General features: G+C 40.3%; 1 protein-coding gene across 1 annotated transcript; it reads right to left on the bottom strand.

The window, feature by feature from the left end:
• Positions 1–1,051: 1,051 nt before the first annotated feature.
• syn2a (synapsin IIa) lies at positions 1,052–17,264 on the bottom strand. The gene is made up of 11 exons (XM_060893946.1): positions 16,775–17,264; positions 10,560–10,617; positions 10,383–10,474; positions 8,874–9,030; positions 8,251–8,340; positions 7,607–7,669; positions 6,938–7,080; positions 6,761–6,835; positions 6,337–6,439; positions 3,496–3,633; positions 1,052–3,116 (listed from the first exon to the last, which is right to left on the bottom strand). Exons 1-11 carry the CDS (start codon positions 17,110–17,112, stop codon positions 2,985–2,987), a joined length of 1,389 nt encoding a protein of 462 aa, XP_060749929.1. The 5' UTR covers positions 17,113–17,264; the 3' UTR covers positions 1,052–2,984.
• Positions 17,265–18,019: the final 755 nt, after the last annotated feature.

Below are 18,019 nucleotides of genomic sequence, written 5' to 3'. Positions count from 1 at the left end.
ACTCACAGTATAAAAGGAACCGACTGGAAATGAAGAAAACACTGAGACGGAGATTTATTTATTTATTTCTATTGCAATGTGACCTTTATTGCCTGTGAGAAAGGAAGATCTTACATCACTTCTGCACTGCCGTATGATTTAAGGGATTTGTTTTCGTAATCTTTTAAATCTTTTCTCTCTGTCAGAAGTTCAGGTGGCTCTGAGTGTCTTCATCAACACCTTCATCAATACACACAAGTTCAATTCAATAAAGAAATCCAAACCATCAAACTTCTGTGGTTTAAACTCGGCCTTGGTCCTTATTATATTATATTATATTTTATTTTATCAGATTTATATTTGTGGATAAAATAGTAAAATAGTTCAAAATATTAGCACACAGCTTTTTGGGATGAAGTTTACACAAGAACATCACACACTCACAAATAAATCATATAACTCTGATTAGAGAGAAATATACAATTTCAGTGAAATACTGTCATGCACTTTTGTTTTCACCACAACAGAACTATATATATATATAAATAAATAAATCAAAGTAAATGACTGCATTAGTATTAAAGACACGAATGTTAATATTCTGCTGAAGCTAAATGTCCAAGTTCATTAACAGACATTTATACAGTAGTGTTATTGTCAACATTAACATCAACACACACACACACTTGTTACAGCACTTTACAGTCCCCTCTCTCTCTCTCTCTCTCTCTCTCCCTCTCTCTCTGTCTCTCTCCCCCTCTCTCTGTCTCTCTCCGTCTCTCTCTCTCTCCCCCTCTCTCCCCCTCTCTCACACTCTCTCTCTCTCTCTCTGTCTCTCTCCGTCTCTCTCTCTCTCCCCCTCTCTCTCCCTCTCTCACACTCTCTCTCTCTCTCTCTCTCTCCCTCTATCACACTCCCCCCCCTCTCTCTCTCCCCCTCTCTCTCTCCCTCTCTCACACTCTCTCCCCCTCTCTCTCTCCCTCCCTCTCTCTCCCTCCCTCTCTCTCTCTCTCCCTCCCTCTCTCTCCCTCCCTCTCTCTCTCCCTCCCTCTCTCTCCCTCCCTCTCTCTCTCTCCCTCTCTCACACTCTCTCTGTCTCTCTCATGCTTCACTGGAACTCATTCACTTTGGAATTAAAAACAACCATTGAAGGTAAAATATAAAACACTGATACACAGATGAGTCTAAAATACAGACCTTCAGCTCTACAATCAGTGATCTGGCCGTGATCAGATACAGACGGAGATATAGATAGAAATGTGTGTGTCTATATTGCACTTATTGTTAGGTGAAATAAGGCAGAAATATAAAGAACGGCAGTAAAACAAACCTTCAACACCTGCGAGCTCTCATCACAGTGACAGTCGCACAAGGAGATGAAAATACACAACGTCCACCGTCACCTCACGCTCATATGGCTTACGACATAACGGTCTGTGTAGAGTTCTATAGAAATCATCATAGAGTTTAATCCCATCTCTACAGTCCAGCGTTTAAACTCTAATGGGCCTGAACTCTGCCCTGACCGAGCCGCTGTCAGTATAAATCACACCGATGATTCCTTCAGACTTTAACACATACGACACAGGGGAAGTCTTCAGCTTTGGTCTACAGTCAGGTCTACTTTTAATTTATTAATATTATCCATAGAAAATGAAACCCCACAGCAAACCTGTCCAACAAGTGAGTGATGCACTGAAATTCTGTCCACTGATTTTTTTCTGAACAAAAAACGGACACAAAATTGTGTTTTCCACCAAAAAAAAAAAGAAAAAAAGCAAAAATAACAAAATATTAATTTTTTTTTTAAAGTTCAACAAAAACTTTCAGGTAAAAATGTCTTCATATAAACATCATATAGTCTGAAAAATTCAGTCTAGATATTGTGTGTATAAAGGAGTAGAATGAAATGAAATTAAAGGCAGTGTTAGAAAACAGGTAAATGTTCCACACACACGTCACTTCAGACCAAACAAAACTAAACCTAGAATTAATTAAACATAGAACTGTTGGAATTTATGTGACAGCACATTAATCATCATCATCATCATCATCATCATCATCATCATTTTTGAACGTTCAATTGTTTATTGTTATTTACTTCTATAATTTGTAAACAAAATTATTATTGTTATTATTGTGTTGATGATGATGATGATGATGATGATGATGATGATGTTCTGGTGCATCACTATAATAAACATCTATAGCTCTACCTACTGTAAGTAGTCTGGCATCATATACATGATTTTTATCATAACCGTCTGTCATTTTAGAAACATATTTAAACTTCAAAATGATAGAAAAGTTCAGTATTGGTCACATTTAACAAATCAACACTGAAAAAAAGCCTGGCTTTAGTTTATATGTAAAATAAGGAGCCACTAAAGTGAAAAGCTTTTACGTGACGATATCAGTTACACCTCCACAACGAGACTAATGTGTTCAGTTCAGATGAACTGTGAGGGTCAAAAAAGCTTCTGGTGCTCATGCAAAATAAAGGCAACAAACAATGTTCATACACACATGTATACTGAACGCACAGAGTCAGGAACAGTCTGAACACCGAGCAAGACTAAACCAGGAGAGGAAAAATTAAAACCACGGTAATTAAAGCAGGGAAAAGCAACACTGAGCTCTGAGTTAACGATCTGCTCGTTATAAATACACCACATTAATTAAACACAGCCCTGAATTTAACAACCGCTTTACACACAAACAAGCAACCAGCACAAGCGCACAACTAAAGCCACACACTGACACTGCATAGGGGATAAAACACAGTCTGGGTTTGCTCTCTAATACACACCCCACCCTTACACACACACACACACACACACAAACACACACACACAACACTGGCCTCATCACCTTTCAATCTGCTGATCTGTGTCAAGATCTTGGCCCTGTGTCAAGAAGCCATGTTTACTCCCTGTCTCTCTCTCTGTCTCTCTCTGTCTCTCTCTGTCTCTCTCTCTCTCTTTCTCTCTCTCTCTCTCTCTCCCTCAGTTGGCCTGAACAGGTTTGGGTCCAACTGCGACTCCATTACAGTCAAGTATGTACTGCAGACAGCCTTGTGGAGCTTTCTGAGATGGAGTCTTCTTCCCGTCCATCACTGTGTCCTTCTGAGCTCCATTCTGACAAGAACACAAATAGAGAAGATCAAATCGCTGCTAATTAATTCAGAGGTTATGTGAATAGCTCTGAATGCAGCCTCAAATACACAAAGGTTTATGACTGAAAAAGAATTTTTAGTTAGTAAGTTAGACCACTTGGATTAAAGTAATTAAATTTATATAAACATTAATGAGAGTGTGTATGTGTGTGTGCCCTGTGATGGGTTGGCACTCCGTCCAGGGTGTATCCTGCCTTGATGCCCGATGACGCCTGAGATAGGCACAGGCTCCCCGTGACCCGAGGTAGTTTGGATAAGCAGTAGAAGATGAGTGAGAGTGAGTGAGTAAACATTAAAATATGTGTGTGTGTGTGTGTGTGTGTGTGTGTGTGTGTGTGTACCTGTGAAGGCTGGATGGTGGTGGGTCTCTTCGGGTTTTGGGACATGGCCTGGTTCATCCTGGTTAGAACCAAATCTGCTATGAGCTGCCGGTCTTCAGCCTGATGATCTCCAACCAGAGGCATCGCTGAGCCAACCACCTGATCCACAACACACATTCTTTTATTATATTTTATATTTATATTTACAGCATGTGACAGATTCTTTTATCCAGAGTGATGTACAAAGTGCTGTGACGTCTCTATCAGTGAAACATCAACACTGGTTCACTAGGACACAGACTTAATACCATCAACCTAAATCTCTATTCAGAGGAAATACAGCCAAAAGAGAACCACACAAACACCTCGGTACAGAACAGAGAAGAGTCTTGATGTGTACCTGCTTCTTACCCTGAGAGATGGTGGGACCAGTGGAGCAGTGCTGTAGATCAGATGGAGCGAAGTGCAGTGTGAGGAGGGATAAGAGCTTTGCTGCTTGTCTACAAAGTCACAAACAGAGCTGCTCCACCTTACCTCAGTGTTTAAATCTGACATGTTGAGTTACAGGAACCAGTGGAGGAGCGCAGTAGTGGGGTGGGGTGGGGTGGGGTGGAGGAGCGCAGCAGTGGGGTGGGGTGGGGTGGGGTGGAGAACTTAGGCAGGTTGTAAACAAGTCACAACTGAATTTTGGATCATTTGCAGAGGACGAATTGTGTTCAGAGGAAGAGAGCTGCAGTAGCCCAGTCTCCAAATGAAACTGACATGAGCGTGTCACATTAACAACATGGGAGAAGGACTGTCAGGATCTAGCCTGGACTTTTTACTGTGCCATGAGAAGATAAGTTGTGTATCATCAGCATAGCAGTGGTAAGAGAACCCGTGTGAGGAAATAACTTCATCAAATGAGTGAGTATACAGGGAGAAAAGAAGAGGACCAAGTACTGAGCCCTGTGGGACACCAGTGGAGAGTCTGCATGGAGCAGATGTCACTCCCCTCCATGTTACCTGATATCAGCGTCCTTCCAGGTAGGAAGTGAACCATTCCCAAGCTGATCCGCAAATCCCAAGACTCCTGAGGGTGGACAAGAGAGTCTTGTGGTTGACCGTATCAAACACTGCTGAATGGTCAAGGAGGATAAGGACAGATGACAGTTTGGCTGATCCAGCAGCATGTAGTTTCTCAGAGACATCCAAAAGGGCTGTCTCTGTGGAATGAGCTGCTTTAAAGCCAGACTGTTGGGATCTTTCTTTCTTTTCCCCAGTGTGTTCCCATATTTTATATTGTTGTGTTAGGTTTAATATATAGTGTTTTGAGCTTCCTCACATTTGGGTCTGAATTTTATCACGATGATACACCTGTTCTCTTACAAGGATGGCTGATTGTCCACGATTACTCCAAGGTTGTGATCAGTGGCTGAAGCGGAGATCAGAAAGTTGTGTATGAAGATCTAAAGATCCTGAACTGGAGGTTGGAGGTTGTTGTGAGTGAGATGGTCAGACAGTTGATTATAAAGAACACATCCAAATGTTTTAGAAAGAAAAGAGAGAAGTGATACCGGTCTGTAATGTCTGATGGATCCAGAGTAGGTTTTTTCAGAATAAAAATATCTCCCTCTCCTGATGCTATGATTGTGGTGATAAAGGGGATGAGGTCTTGTGAGATGCTCTGTAGAATAGTAGATGGAATTGGATTCAGTGGGCAGGTGGTAGGATTGTAAGACTGGATGAGTTGTAGAATATTTTCTGCTGCTATGGTTGAGAGATGTGAAAAATTTATTTAAGCAACCCTCAGATACCACAGCTTCTGTTCAGATCTCAGCATGTCTGGCAGACACATCACCGTGGATGACGGCTCATCAGTTGAAGCTCAATCCTAGTACAACTGAACTTCTGATCATCAGGAGATTCATCCCCAGGTCATGACCTTGCAATATCTCTGCATAACGATCTGATCTCCCCTTCAGTCACAGCTCACAACCTTGGGGTAATTATGGACTCTCAACTGTCCTTTTCCTCACATGTTTGTAATGTGACTCGCTCATGTCGCTTTCTTCTCTACAACATCAGAAGGATTCGACCATTTTTGACTACACAGGCTGCTCAGGCACTTGTTCAGTCTCTTGTTATTTTTAGACTGGATTACTGCAACACACTGCTGGCAGGTCTACATATAGACACAATTTGTCCTCTGCAAAATACAGCTGTGTGACCTGTTTTAACCTGCCTAAGTTCTCCACACCACCACACTGCTGCGCTCCTCCACTGGTTTCCGGTAGCTGCACGCATCAGATTCAAAATATTGATGCTTGTCTACAAAGTCAAAAATGGACCAGCTTTCTCTTACCTCAAAGTCCCTGGCACCCTCAGATCTACCAGCACTGCTCGTCTGGTCCCACCATCTCTCAGGGTAAGAGGTAAGTTTACTACACGATTTTTTTCTGGTGGTGGAATGAACTTCCCCTAGGAGTCCAGACAGCCACTGGATATCTTCAAAGGATGGATGAAGACCTACTTCTTCATGAAATACTTGGATTAGCACTTTCTCCCTGTTTGTTGTATGTGTGTATTTAATTAAAAAAAACCTTTGAACAGTGATTTAGTCTCATGGTATCTTGAGACTGTAACATAGTGACCCAGAGTTAATGTATCCAATGATGGAGACGTAAAAGCACTTTTGGATGTTGCTCTGGATAAGAGAGAGTCACATGCTGTAAATGTAAACGTACTGCAGAGTCAAATTTTACACTCTCTCAAAGTCTGTGTAACTATGTATAACTCAGGTGACTTTAATATCTAATAAATAAATAATAAACAGATCGTAAACAGGTGATAAAGAACACCTTAGTGCTGTGATAAACAAACCTCAGTGATGTAATCTTTTCCATCTTTACCATGAATGGCTTTAACTGCACAGATATCCAAACCCCCGAACAGCTCGCTGCACGTGTCTACCCACATCTTATACCTAAACACACACACACACACACACACACACACACACACACCAGGTAAGGGTCTTTGTTAATCATTTATAGAGACTAAAACTTTATAAAAACATTTATTCCTGCTACTAAGTTTCTTTCTGTTAATACAAAAATGGAAATATAATTTTTATAACATATAAAAAATAAATAACATAAAATATTAAAACATAGACTGATTAATGGTGTTTATAAAAAGGAGGATTCGTATATAGTTTGTAGAGATTATAAACAGTACAATTCACTCCACATGAGGCTGATGAACACGTTCATGTTTACGAGAGTAACAGGATGTGATGTGTTACCTGTCTGTCATGGCCACTTGCTCCAGCATGGCTGTTCCTGTGTTGGACTTCCAGTTGCCTGAGATGGAGGTTCTCCTAAAATACAGCCACACAAAGAAAACATAATGACTTCATCTCTATCTTAAATAAAATAAAATGAACTAAAGTGGATATGTTCACTGTTACAGCTGTTCTCACATGTAAGCTTTGTATTCGCCTCCGATTTTCTGGATCCTGATGTCGTACTTGGACTCGACGAAAGGCTCGGACGTGCTGTAGGTCTGTGTGAGAGCCACCACACTCGCAATGTCCTGGAACTTTGTGTGATTGTCCACTTTCACCTTCAGAACAGCAGAAGAATATTCAGATTATATCTATGTTAACAACCTGTATATATTATCTCTATTATCTGTAAAAACACCAGAATTACTTACAAACATTTTACGTATTTGTTTATTTGTTACTTATTTAATTTGTTTGTTTTATTGTTTCACTGATTAAGGGGTTAGGAAATGCGCTCAGTTCATCTAAATTATAAATTAATCTAAATCAAGAATTACAGCATCCAATTTATTTTACCCCCAAAATGATTTACATTCTTTTACTCAAACTATGAAAAATATCATACTAATATATTACTGAATACTTAATAACGTGTTGAATACAAATCTATAGCATTCTAATAGGTTTACATTCATAAAACTAAATAACAAAACGGATTTGTTCTTCCATCTGGGGAACCATTAAAGGTTCTTTGTAGTTATCTGATGGTTCTTTATAATGTTTCACTGTAGAGAAACAACCAAAGAAGCCTTAAAGGTTCTGCTTCTTCTCTGGAGGTGTTTTGGATGTGGAGGTGACACGTACCTTCCCCACACCGGAGTGGGCGTGTCCAATCTTCACTACCACAGGGAAGGTTGGCATGGTTACCTAAAGAACATCATAATAAAAGTAGGTGAATATGATGTTTATAACAACAGACAGATGCACACTGCACGCTGCTTCCTTTTATTTTACTTTGGTGTCACATGCTGAGGCTCAGTTAACAAACTCCATTTACGTCTAGAAGAAAAGCAACGTATTCATCTTCTACCGCTTATCCGAACTACCTCGGGTCACGGGGAGCCTGTGCCTATCTCAGACGTCATCGGGCATCAAGGCAGGATACACCCTGGACGGAGTGCCAACCCATCACAGGGCACACACACACACACTCTCATTCACACACACAATCACACACTATGGACAATTTTCCAGAGATGCCAATCAACCTACCATGCATGTCTTTGGACCGGGGGAGGAAACCGGAGTACCCGGAGGAAACCCCCGAGGCACGGGGAGAACATGCAAACTCCACACACACAAGGTGGAGGCGGGAATCGAACCCCCAACCCTGGAGGTGTGAGGCGAACGTGCTAACCACTAAGCCACTGTGACCCCCAGAAAAGCAACGTATAAATAAATAAATAAATAAATAAATAAATAAATAAATAAATAAATAACGCTCTCACCATCTCTTTGTAGTTTGCGTAGTAAGTTTGGTCGATCAGTGGAAATTTTTCAGCTCCCAGTTTCCTGTGTGTGCTGATCAGCTGAGCGAACTGCAGAGAGAGCACAATAACACAGCACACATTAAAGGACCTGAACATTATTCTCATTTAACTCTGCATCAGCAATCAAAATGAATTCAAGCGATCAGCCATTTAAATGAAGTTGTGTGTAAATAATTATGAAGTAAAAGTTCCTGATTATATTGGCTCTCACTGGTGTATGATGATGGACACCGATCAGACGTTAAACAGCACATTCACAACATGAAGCTATGAAGAGGTTACTCCTGTGTGATGGAGCAGAGCTGCATATAAAACCACAATAACAATATAGGATTTAAATCATATTAGTGATTTCTGCAAATAAACACAACCCCAGGAGCAAAAACAAACATGTTCTTGATTTAACTTGATTATGTTCCCCAAGTCTCCTGAAGATGTGGAGAACTTCAAATTACAGTTTCACCTCTGACTCTGTGGACTCCTTGACCACATCATACACACACACACACACACACACATTTCTCCTCACAGGAAACCTCACAATGTTGGTGATATCTGTATGATTACTTAAAGACACTCACTGCCCACGGTTTATCACACATGTTGTAGATGGACTGGAGAGAGTTAATACTGGGGACTCCTGCGTACTGCAGACCAATCAGCAGGTTCCGGAAATCTGCGTTCTCTGTCATGCTGAACACGTGCTGGCGAATGAGGACAAAGTCAGGCTTGAAGGACCTGAGAAGAAACATAGACTTTAAGGACAAAACACAGAAATTTTGCTGCCTGTCAGTCACAGTGAGGTGGATGTGGCCTCTCTGTATCAATGAAGTGGGTGTGGTCTCTCTCTCTCTGTATTAGTGAAGTGGGTGTGGTCTCTGTATCCGTATTAGTAAAGTGGGTGTGGCCTCTCTGTATTATTGAGGTGGGTGTGGCCTCTCCGTCTCTGTATCAGCAAAGTGGGTGTGGCCTCCCCGTCTCTGTATCAGCGAAGTGGGTGTGGCCTCTCCGTCCCTGTATTAGTGAAATGGGTGTGGCCTTCTCAGTCTCTGTATCAGCAAAGTGGGTGTGGTCTCTCCCTGCCTCTGTATTAGTAAAGTGGGTGTGGTCTCTCTCTGTATCATTGAAGTGGGTGTGGCCTCTCCATCTCTGTATCAGTGAAGTGGGCGTGGCCTCTCTGTCTCTGTATTAGTGAAGTGGGTGCGGTCTCTCTCTGTATCAGTGAAGTGGATGTGGCCTCTCCGTCCCTGTATTAGTGAAGTGGGTGTGGCCTCTCCGTCCCTGTATTAGTGAAGTGGGTGTGGCCTCTCTGTCTCTGTATTAGTGAAGTGGGTGTGGTCTCTCTCTGTATCAGTGAAGTGGGCGTGGCCTCTCAGATAATACACACACACACACACACACACATGTTGTGTTCAAACTGAACTCACACCAATACAATAAGATACTGAACATTATTTTCAGATATATTTATACATTATTTTAAATTGGAACATTCCACATTAGCTGCTGAAGCTGAACAACCCCCTGAAGCTTAATTATTTACATGATTTAAACAGCAAAGCATTTATTTAACTCATAAATGTTACTATTTACTCCTTTACTATTATATGTTGTGTTTATTGATATGTCATTGATATGTCAGATACATATCAGACACACACTCCATGGGACTACAGGTTTTAGCACTAGTTAGTCCACGTTTACAGTCATCTGAGGAGCCTCATATCTTGTGGGAGTGTGTTGTATACATGAATGCCGTGATTTTTATTCTTCAATCCCCTGGCAGATGTTAAAGAGCAAGGAATTTGTGTGTTACAGTTTTTTCACTATGCTATAGCAAGATTTTCAGTCCAACCAAAGCCAAAAAAATCACACACAGACTTGACAAACTCATCAAAACTGAACCTGAAACTCCAGCTTTATTTTATTAGTGAAAAATTGTGCTTTGTAAAGGACCTAACCTTCATGTCAGTGATCAAATCCATGAGAACTGAACACTGTAGTTTTTTTTCATTTTCAGTGAAAATTGAACTTCATTTCATTTATAAATGAGTTCTATTGGAGAAATATCAGTGTGTCTGGAGCCTCACCGCACCACCTTGGTCCCGTTCCTGAGCACTTGCATGGCCACGTTGCACGTCCCGTTAGTGTGAGACACCACACTGATGTCATGAAACTCAGCCTGGAATATAGACATTCATTCATACAGGACATTAATCATAAATCCTAAGTAATAAAAGACAAACACCACTTTATTCCAGACTCACCTGCTCCACCCGGACCTCATAATCTCCCTGCAGCCTTTTTCCTCTGAACACTTTGGCCCTGTGAAGAACATCACCACCACCACGGCATGTTAATGTAAAGTACTGAAGAAGGACTGCAGATAAAACACTCATGTATACATGGTGTAAAGTAATATGAAAGAAAACATCATGACTACACAAACAGCACTGTGTGAAGTGTGACTCAGAATTAACACTGACATAAATGTTAGATAAATAATCACCATATCAATGAGTTTGATTTGTTGATGTGAAGCGTTAATGATGTGAATAATCTGAGGTCAATGTAATATTTCAACATCGGCCATCTGTCACACTGAGATTAGCTCATTTTAGCTATCTGTCACACTGAGATTAGCTCATGTTAGCTATCTGTCACACTGAGATTAGCTCATTTTAGCTATCTGTCACACTGAGATTAGCTCATGTTAGCTATCTGTCACACTGAGATTAGCTCATTTTAGCTATCTGTCACACTGAGATTAGCTCATGTTAGCTATCTGTCACACTGAGATTAGCTCATGTTAGCTATCTGTCACACTGAGTTTAGCTCATGTTAGCTATCTGTCACACTGAGATTAGCTCATGTTAGCTATCTGTCACACTGAGATTAGCTCATGTTAGCTATCTGTCACACTGAGATTAGCTCATGTTAGCTATCTGTCACACTGAGATTAGCTCATGTTAGCTATCTGTCACACTGAGATTAGCTCATTTTAGCTATCTGTCACACTGAGATTAGCTCATGTTAGCTATCTGTCACACTGAGATTAGCTCATGTTAGCTATCTGTCACACTGAGATTAGCTCATTTTAGCTATCTGTCACACTGAGATTAGCTCATGTTAGCTATCTGTCACACTGAGATTAGCTCATGTTAGCTATCTGTCACACTGAGATTAGCTCATGTTAGCTATCTGTCACACTGAGATTAGCTCATGTTAGCTATCTGTCACACTGAGATTAGCTCATGTTAGCTATCTGTCACACTGAGATTAGCTCATGTTAGCTATCTGTCACACTGAGATTAGCTCATGTTAGCTATCTGTCACACTGAGATTAGCTCATGTTAGCTATCTGTCACACTGAGATTCTGGATTCTACAAGGCTTCTTTACGTGTTCATTAGATAATTAAAGGTACTATATTACTAAAGGTACTTATCCCAGCTTAGTTAAAATTGTTCTGCAAGAGAAACATTGTTATAGGGTTCTCCTGAAACGGGAGTGTACTGCGAGTGTATAAACAGAGGTGGTGTGTGAGCCACATGGACAGTTTATTAGAAACAGGAAAGCAACAGGGAAGCTTTGTATCGAGCATGAAAATGAGAAACCCGAGGTTCTGCCAAGCACCGACAAACTCTGCTGAATAAACCTACACTTTTATCTCTGCTTGTAGCCTCACTGCCATGTCTAGATATTTTCACCCCTTTAATTGGATGCTTTGTTTGAGTAATGTGTTACTGTAGAGGTTCTCCGCTGCTTTTCTTTCTCTAATCACTTGTTACAGAAGCGGTTGGTGAGTTCAGCTGTTCTTCCACACACCCTGTAATTCTAGATCTTGTAGATGCACTGATTAGTGGTTAGGTGAGATCTCAGAAGGTTCTCCACACAGCTGCTAGATTAGGAAACTGAGCTCTGAGATTGCCTGCGATATGAAAGCTTACATATTATTGAATAATTTAGGATTATTCACATATTACTTAATAATTCATTCATTTCAGGTTTAATTTGCACCTTGTTACAGAGACGTGACTGAACATTAGCTGGAAGTGAAAAAGATGTTGCTTCTTTTATCAACTGTCTGGATTATAATCCATCACTGTCTGATAGATGCATAGATGCATGTTTATTGATCCTTAAACTTGAGCAAAACCCTGACGCTAGCTTCAGATGCTGAAAAAGGGAGAACGGTCTTCAGCACAGTGTCTACAGTACGCATTTCTGTTGTGATATACCACCTGAGTCACCTCAGACGTGCTCATTGGGGATAAATACATACACATTTAAATCTATCTAATATTAATCTGGAATTTTGTATTATATTAATCTTCATATTATTCTTATAATAACCTTTTGTTCTATGTTTATGTTCTGTAAAGCTGCTTTGAGACAATGTCTATTGTAAAAAGCGCTATAGAAATAAACTAGAATTGAATTGAACTGAAATGAATATACATAAAAAAGATTTCTTTACATCATAGATACACAGTCTGCACCTACACCGAGACTTCAGCTGATTACATTTCACATTATTTACTGTAAAACAAAGTGAAATATTTTTACTCAGTAGATCTGGGTTTCTACCTGCTGTATCCATCCAAAACTAGTCCACATTGGTGTACAACATCCCTCCAGCCTGGGTTTAGGTGAAGAGTCAGATTTTATTTAAATAATTAAGATTAAATAATATTAGGGGGGTCACGGTGGCTTAGTGGTTAGCACGTTCGCCTCACACCTCCAGTGTTGGGGGTTCGATTCCCGCCTCCACCTTGTGTGTGTGGAGTTTGCATGTTCTCCCCGTGCCTCGGGGGTTTCCACCGGGTACTCCGGTTTCCTCCCCTGGTCCAAAGACATGCATGGTAGGTTGATTGGCATCTCTGGAAAATTGTCCGTAGTGTGTGATTGTGTGAGTGAATGAGAGTGTGTGTGTGTGTGCCCTGTGATGGGTTGGCACTCCGTCCAGGGTGTATCCTGCCTTGATGCCCGATGACGCCTGAGATAGGCACAGGCTCCCCGTGACCCGAGGTAGTTCGGATAAGCGGTAGAAGATGAATGAATGAATGAATGAATTATTAGCCTGAGATACTTTGTGAGAACTTTGTGTTTAAAAATGTTTCCCTTCACATCAGTGTCACTTTTTAGAATATAGATGAGGTCTGATGAATCTCAGCTGAATCACTGAGAAGAAAAACTTTTATTCCTTTCACGCGACACTGTAGTGAAATATGAAGCCTGAGATAAATCGGATGGTTTGTAATAATAATAATAATAATAATAATAATAATAATAATAATAATAATAATAATAATAATAATTCCACTGCTGTTGATCCCCTGAGGTCTACACATCTGGACAGTGTACTTCCTGATGTGAGCTCATGACAGCGATGGTGTCATTGGCTGGTGGTTCAGTAGCTCAGGAGCTTGGAGATGATTAACTTGATGCTCTCTCATTGTTCTGCTCTGTTTTGCAGTGAGCTCTAATAAACAGGACCACTGCAGTGGACTGAAGCCTTCTCTTTGTCAGCTTTATACAAAATCACACTCCATATGGTGTAAACAAACGGCTAGTCGGGGATTCACACTGGGATTCGTCTTCATTTCACTGTTCTGCAGGTTTTGGTGCTGATAAACAATAGATGTGACCATGAACAACAACATACTGCAAGATATTTCAGATTTAATAGGTTATAAAATTATAAAGCTGACACGAAGCAAAGCAAAGATTTGTGTTTTAAAGAATCCAAAAGCTGATGATTTTTTTAGTGATTATTGCCTAGTGTTTTATTCCTCTTACCAACAAAAATATTTGTATTGATTTGTTCATCAATCGAGTGACTTACTGTTGTGTGTTGTGTTCTGTCATCTATAAACACTATTCCCCTCAGCACACTCACACACACCCACACACATACACGCGCACATGCACACATGCACGCACACACAAAACGCCCACACACACACATACATGCACACATGCACACACGCACGCACACACACACGCCCACACACACACACATACATGCGCACATGCACACACACGCATGCACACGCACATGCACACACACGAACACACACACGCACATACACACACATGCACACACAAATGCACACACGCCCACACACACATACACACTGTTCCAGTCCAGACTTTTTGCTGGAGGATGCTGATGAGAGGTCACACCATGGACATGACCTCCTAAAGCCCTCAGTGTACAGCATCCTTAACAAGGAACTACAGCTCATTCTTTGTAGAAATAGTTATAATATATTTATTAATAATAATAATAATAATAATAATAATAATAATAATAATAATAATAATGCAAAAAATCCTGTCATTTAAAACATGAATTTAAATAAAAATTTAAATTAAAATGTAGCCATCAAGAAGAAGAAGAAGAAATTAAAAGAATTAAAATATAATTACTACAAAATATACCTGGAAATTAAATCCATAAAATAAAGCTAAAATTGTAATATTAAATAATAACAAAAATAAATAAATAAATGACTTATTTACTAGATCACTCACACACACAAACCCCTATCTTTAGATGCTGTATATCCCCTTACAATTAATTTTTTTCTGGAGTTATATATTGTATATTTTTACATTAGATCGTTTTCTTTTCCTGTTTAGAAGGAAAGGTTTCTCTGAACTGAACACATCACGAATGCTGCACTTCCTTCAGCTGACAGTGTTAAACATTTTAACATGTTAAACACATTTACATTTCCAGCATTTAGCAGATGCCCTAATCCAGAGCCACTTTATCATTAGCGCATTTTTTTAATACAACTGAGCAATTGAGGGTTAAGAGCCTTGCTCAGGCAGTTTGGTGGACCTGGGATCGAACCCACAACCTTCTGTTTGTTAGCCCAACACTTTAACCACTAGGCTAAAACATGCACACACACACACACACACACACACACACACACACACACACACACACACACACACACACACACACACACACACACACACACACACACACACACACACACACACACACACACACACAGAGAGACATGCACACAAACACGCACACAAACACACACATACATACACACACACAGACATGCACACAAACACACGCACTCACACGCACGCACACACACACACACACACACACACACACACACAAGGGTGTATTCAGGGGAACGCTTTGCAGTGACACATTTATTGATGTGTGTAAAACGCAGTTTTCCCTACAGTACATCATTACATCTTCTGGGAATTGTGAAGCATATTACAAGCTTGAGGAGAATTGAGGAGGAAGATCCTGAAGCTTCACTCAATAACCTTAGTGTGTGTAATTACATAATCTTATAACCTGACATTAAATTCTATTAGACACCAACACAGCTGAGTTCTGGACAGATTTATGTTAATGCACTCACTTTAATACGTTATCGTTTCTATAGCAACAGCTCACACAGACAGAGTGGTACAGCAGACGCTCCACATCAACGGATTAAAAAGATGTATGAAAGGAGACTCCAGTGTCAGTGCTTTAACACAGAGCATGACTGTGCACTTATATTCCATGAAGAAATACAAACTCTATTAAATCCTGCCTTTTCAGACACACATCTGCTGGGACACGAGACATGCAGTGAGCTTCACCACGGCCTTCATTATTATTCCAAAGGGATTTGTTATGAAACAGTAGTGAGTAGAGATAATAAAGAATTTTCCGGATTTCTGTCCAAGAAGACGACAGCGTTGCTAAATACATTAGGACTCTAATAAAGATAAACACAAATGAATTAAATAGTCTGATTATGTCTGAGTTTTTTCTGCTTCATGGACTTGTTGCTGTCGAATGCAGAAAACAAATAAGGAATTGTTCTAAACATGATAAGAGATTAATCACAGCAGCAACATGAAATAATGCTTACACATGGGACAAAGATGAAGAAGGAGTGAAAAGAGCTGAAACAAATATGATGCAATTTTCTTTAAAATCTTTAAGAATGAGTTCAAATTACTGACCCTGAATAGTAACTTTTAGTATTTAGGAGAATTTAGTAGCTTTATTTACCTGTAAATGTATTTGTGCTTGTGAATAGTTTGCTGTATAATAACTGCATTTAGATGCATAAGCATCACATTTAGAAAATATGATAATAACTATTTTAGAATTATATATTTATATGTACAGAGATTCCTGATTTTACATGACTGCAACTATGAAATTACACGTAATCATGAAATTAGACCAGACGTTATGGAATAAACATTAGAGCTGACTGAAGATGGCACCACGAGTGATGGAGGAGAGGGAGGATTCGTGCTCGTTGCATCGTGCGTGTCAGGAAAACCCAAAGCATGCACTACCTCAGTCACGCATGACCTCATAACAACATATTAACATCACATTTCATCAGTTTCATCCTAATAATCCCACTCACAATTACATGCACAGCCGTTTCTGGATTTAGAAGCTCAAAAAGCTTCACCACACCTACCATTCCTGCTGCGGCACGTCGATGACCAGCAGGATTTTGAACTTCTTGCTAACGGGGACGGGGGTCTGCTCGACGAACCCTGCCGAGGCTGCTGTTTGCTTCACTACGTTGGTGATGGAGCTGAAAAATCCTGCACCTGAGGGCTGGGCAGCAGGTTGGGGTTTCGTCTCTGGGTTCGGGCTCGGGTTCTGGGTCGGACAAACCTGAGGAGCCGATTCAGACGCCATCCCGGGTGGAGAAGGCTGGGAAGGATCAGCTTTCTGCAGGTCTGATAGGTAACCGTTAGGCAGGTTGGAGATGAAGGTGCTGTCAGAGAGACGTCGGCGCAGGTAGTTCATGGCTGTGGATGAGGATTGAATCTAAAAGTCCTGATGCAGAAAGAAGGAAACAGCGATGCTCAGATAAGGACTGTAGGAGGTATGTGAGCTTTTCGAGAGATTATCACTCATCAGAATGGAGCGGGTTTCCTCCTTCTGCGTCTCTGTGCTTCCTCTCGGCTCTCGATGCCTGCGCTGCTGACGTCGCTCATCCTCATCCACCAATCAGACGCTTCTAAAGGCTGCAGGAGACGAGATGCTCTGCTCCCTCCCTCTGTCCATTCCTCCCTCCCCTTCCCCCATTCCTCAGCCTCACGACCATCATGGCTTTCTATCCGCTGCAGAAAAGGGAAAACAAGATAAATAAATAACACAAACCAGGGGGGTTCCAGTGCAAGTGTGCCGAATAAAACGGAGTCAACAGAGAAACGATACGATCTCTGGGTCAAAGGGACAGAAAAGAGAATAAAATGTGATGCCAGATTACAGACTGATGTCTTTTTGTTATTTAATTAGTATTTAATTATTATTACTAAATTTAATTAATAAACAGGATGCGTTTCTAAACTTCTTGTGGTGTGTAGTGCAAACGATTTTATTTTGAACCACAAAAACTGTATCATATCTTTATATCCCATGTGTCGTAATCAGACATGGTCATGGGTCAGTTCTGTATATTATAGAATTGAACTTAAACCGAACTGAGGATAGATTTTAATTGAATTAAATCCTATGTTTTGATTATAAAGGCGTCAAAAATGATTAATATAACTTCTGGATGAATGTATAAATGTACTGACTATAATATATATTGTACACCAAATGTATAAATGTACATAAACTTAAAAACTCTGATTTACATGATATTCATATTAAATGAGTGTTGAATGTATGATGTTTTATTAACTAAGCTGTTTGTTGCCATTGT

This window comes from Tachysurus vachellii, chromosome 19 (genome assembly GCF_030014155.1).
Source record: "Tachysurus vachellii isolate PV-2020 chromosome 19, HZAU_Pvac_v1, whole genome shotgun sequence".
Taxonomy (NCBI): Eukaryota; Metazoa; Chordata; class Actinopteri; order Siluriformes; family Bagridae; genus Tachysurus; species Tachysurus vachellii.
Note: the sequence above shows the minus strand (reverse complement) of the source record. Positions and strands in the feature narration are given on the sequence as shown.

Coding starts and splice junctions, on each gene's coding strand:
- syn2a (XM_060893946.1), bottom strand. CDS start 17,112: ATGAACTACCTGCGCCGACGTCTCTCTGACAGCACCTTCATCTCCAAC. Junction 6,836..6,937: donor GGCGAATACAAAGCTTACAT/GTGAGAACAGCT, acceptor GCTGTATTTTAG/GAGAACCTCCATCTCAGGCA. Junction 3,634..6,336: donor GAAAAGATTACATCACTGAG/GTTTGTTTATCA, acceptor GTTGTGGATCAG/GTGGTTGGCTCAGCGATGCC.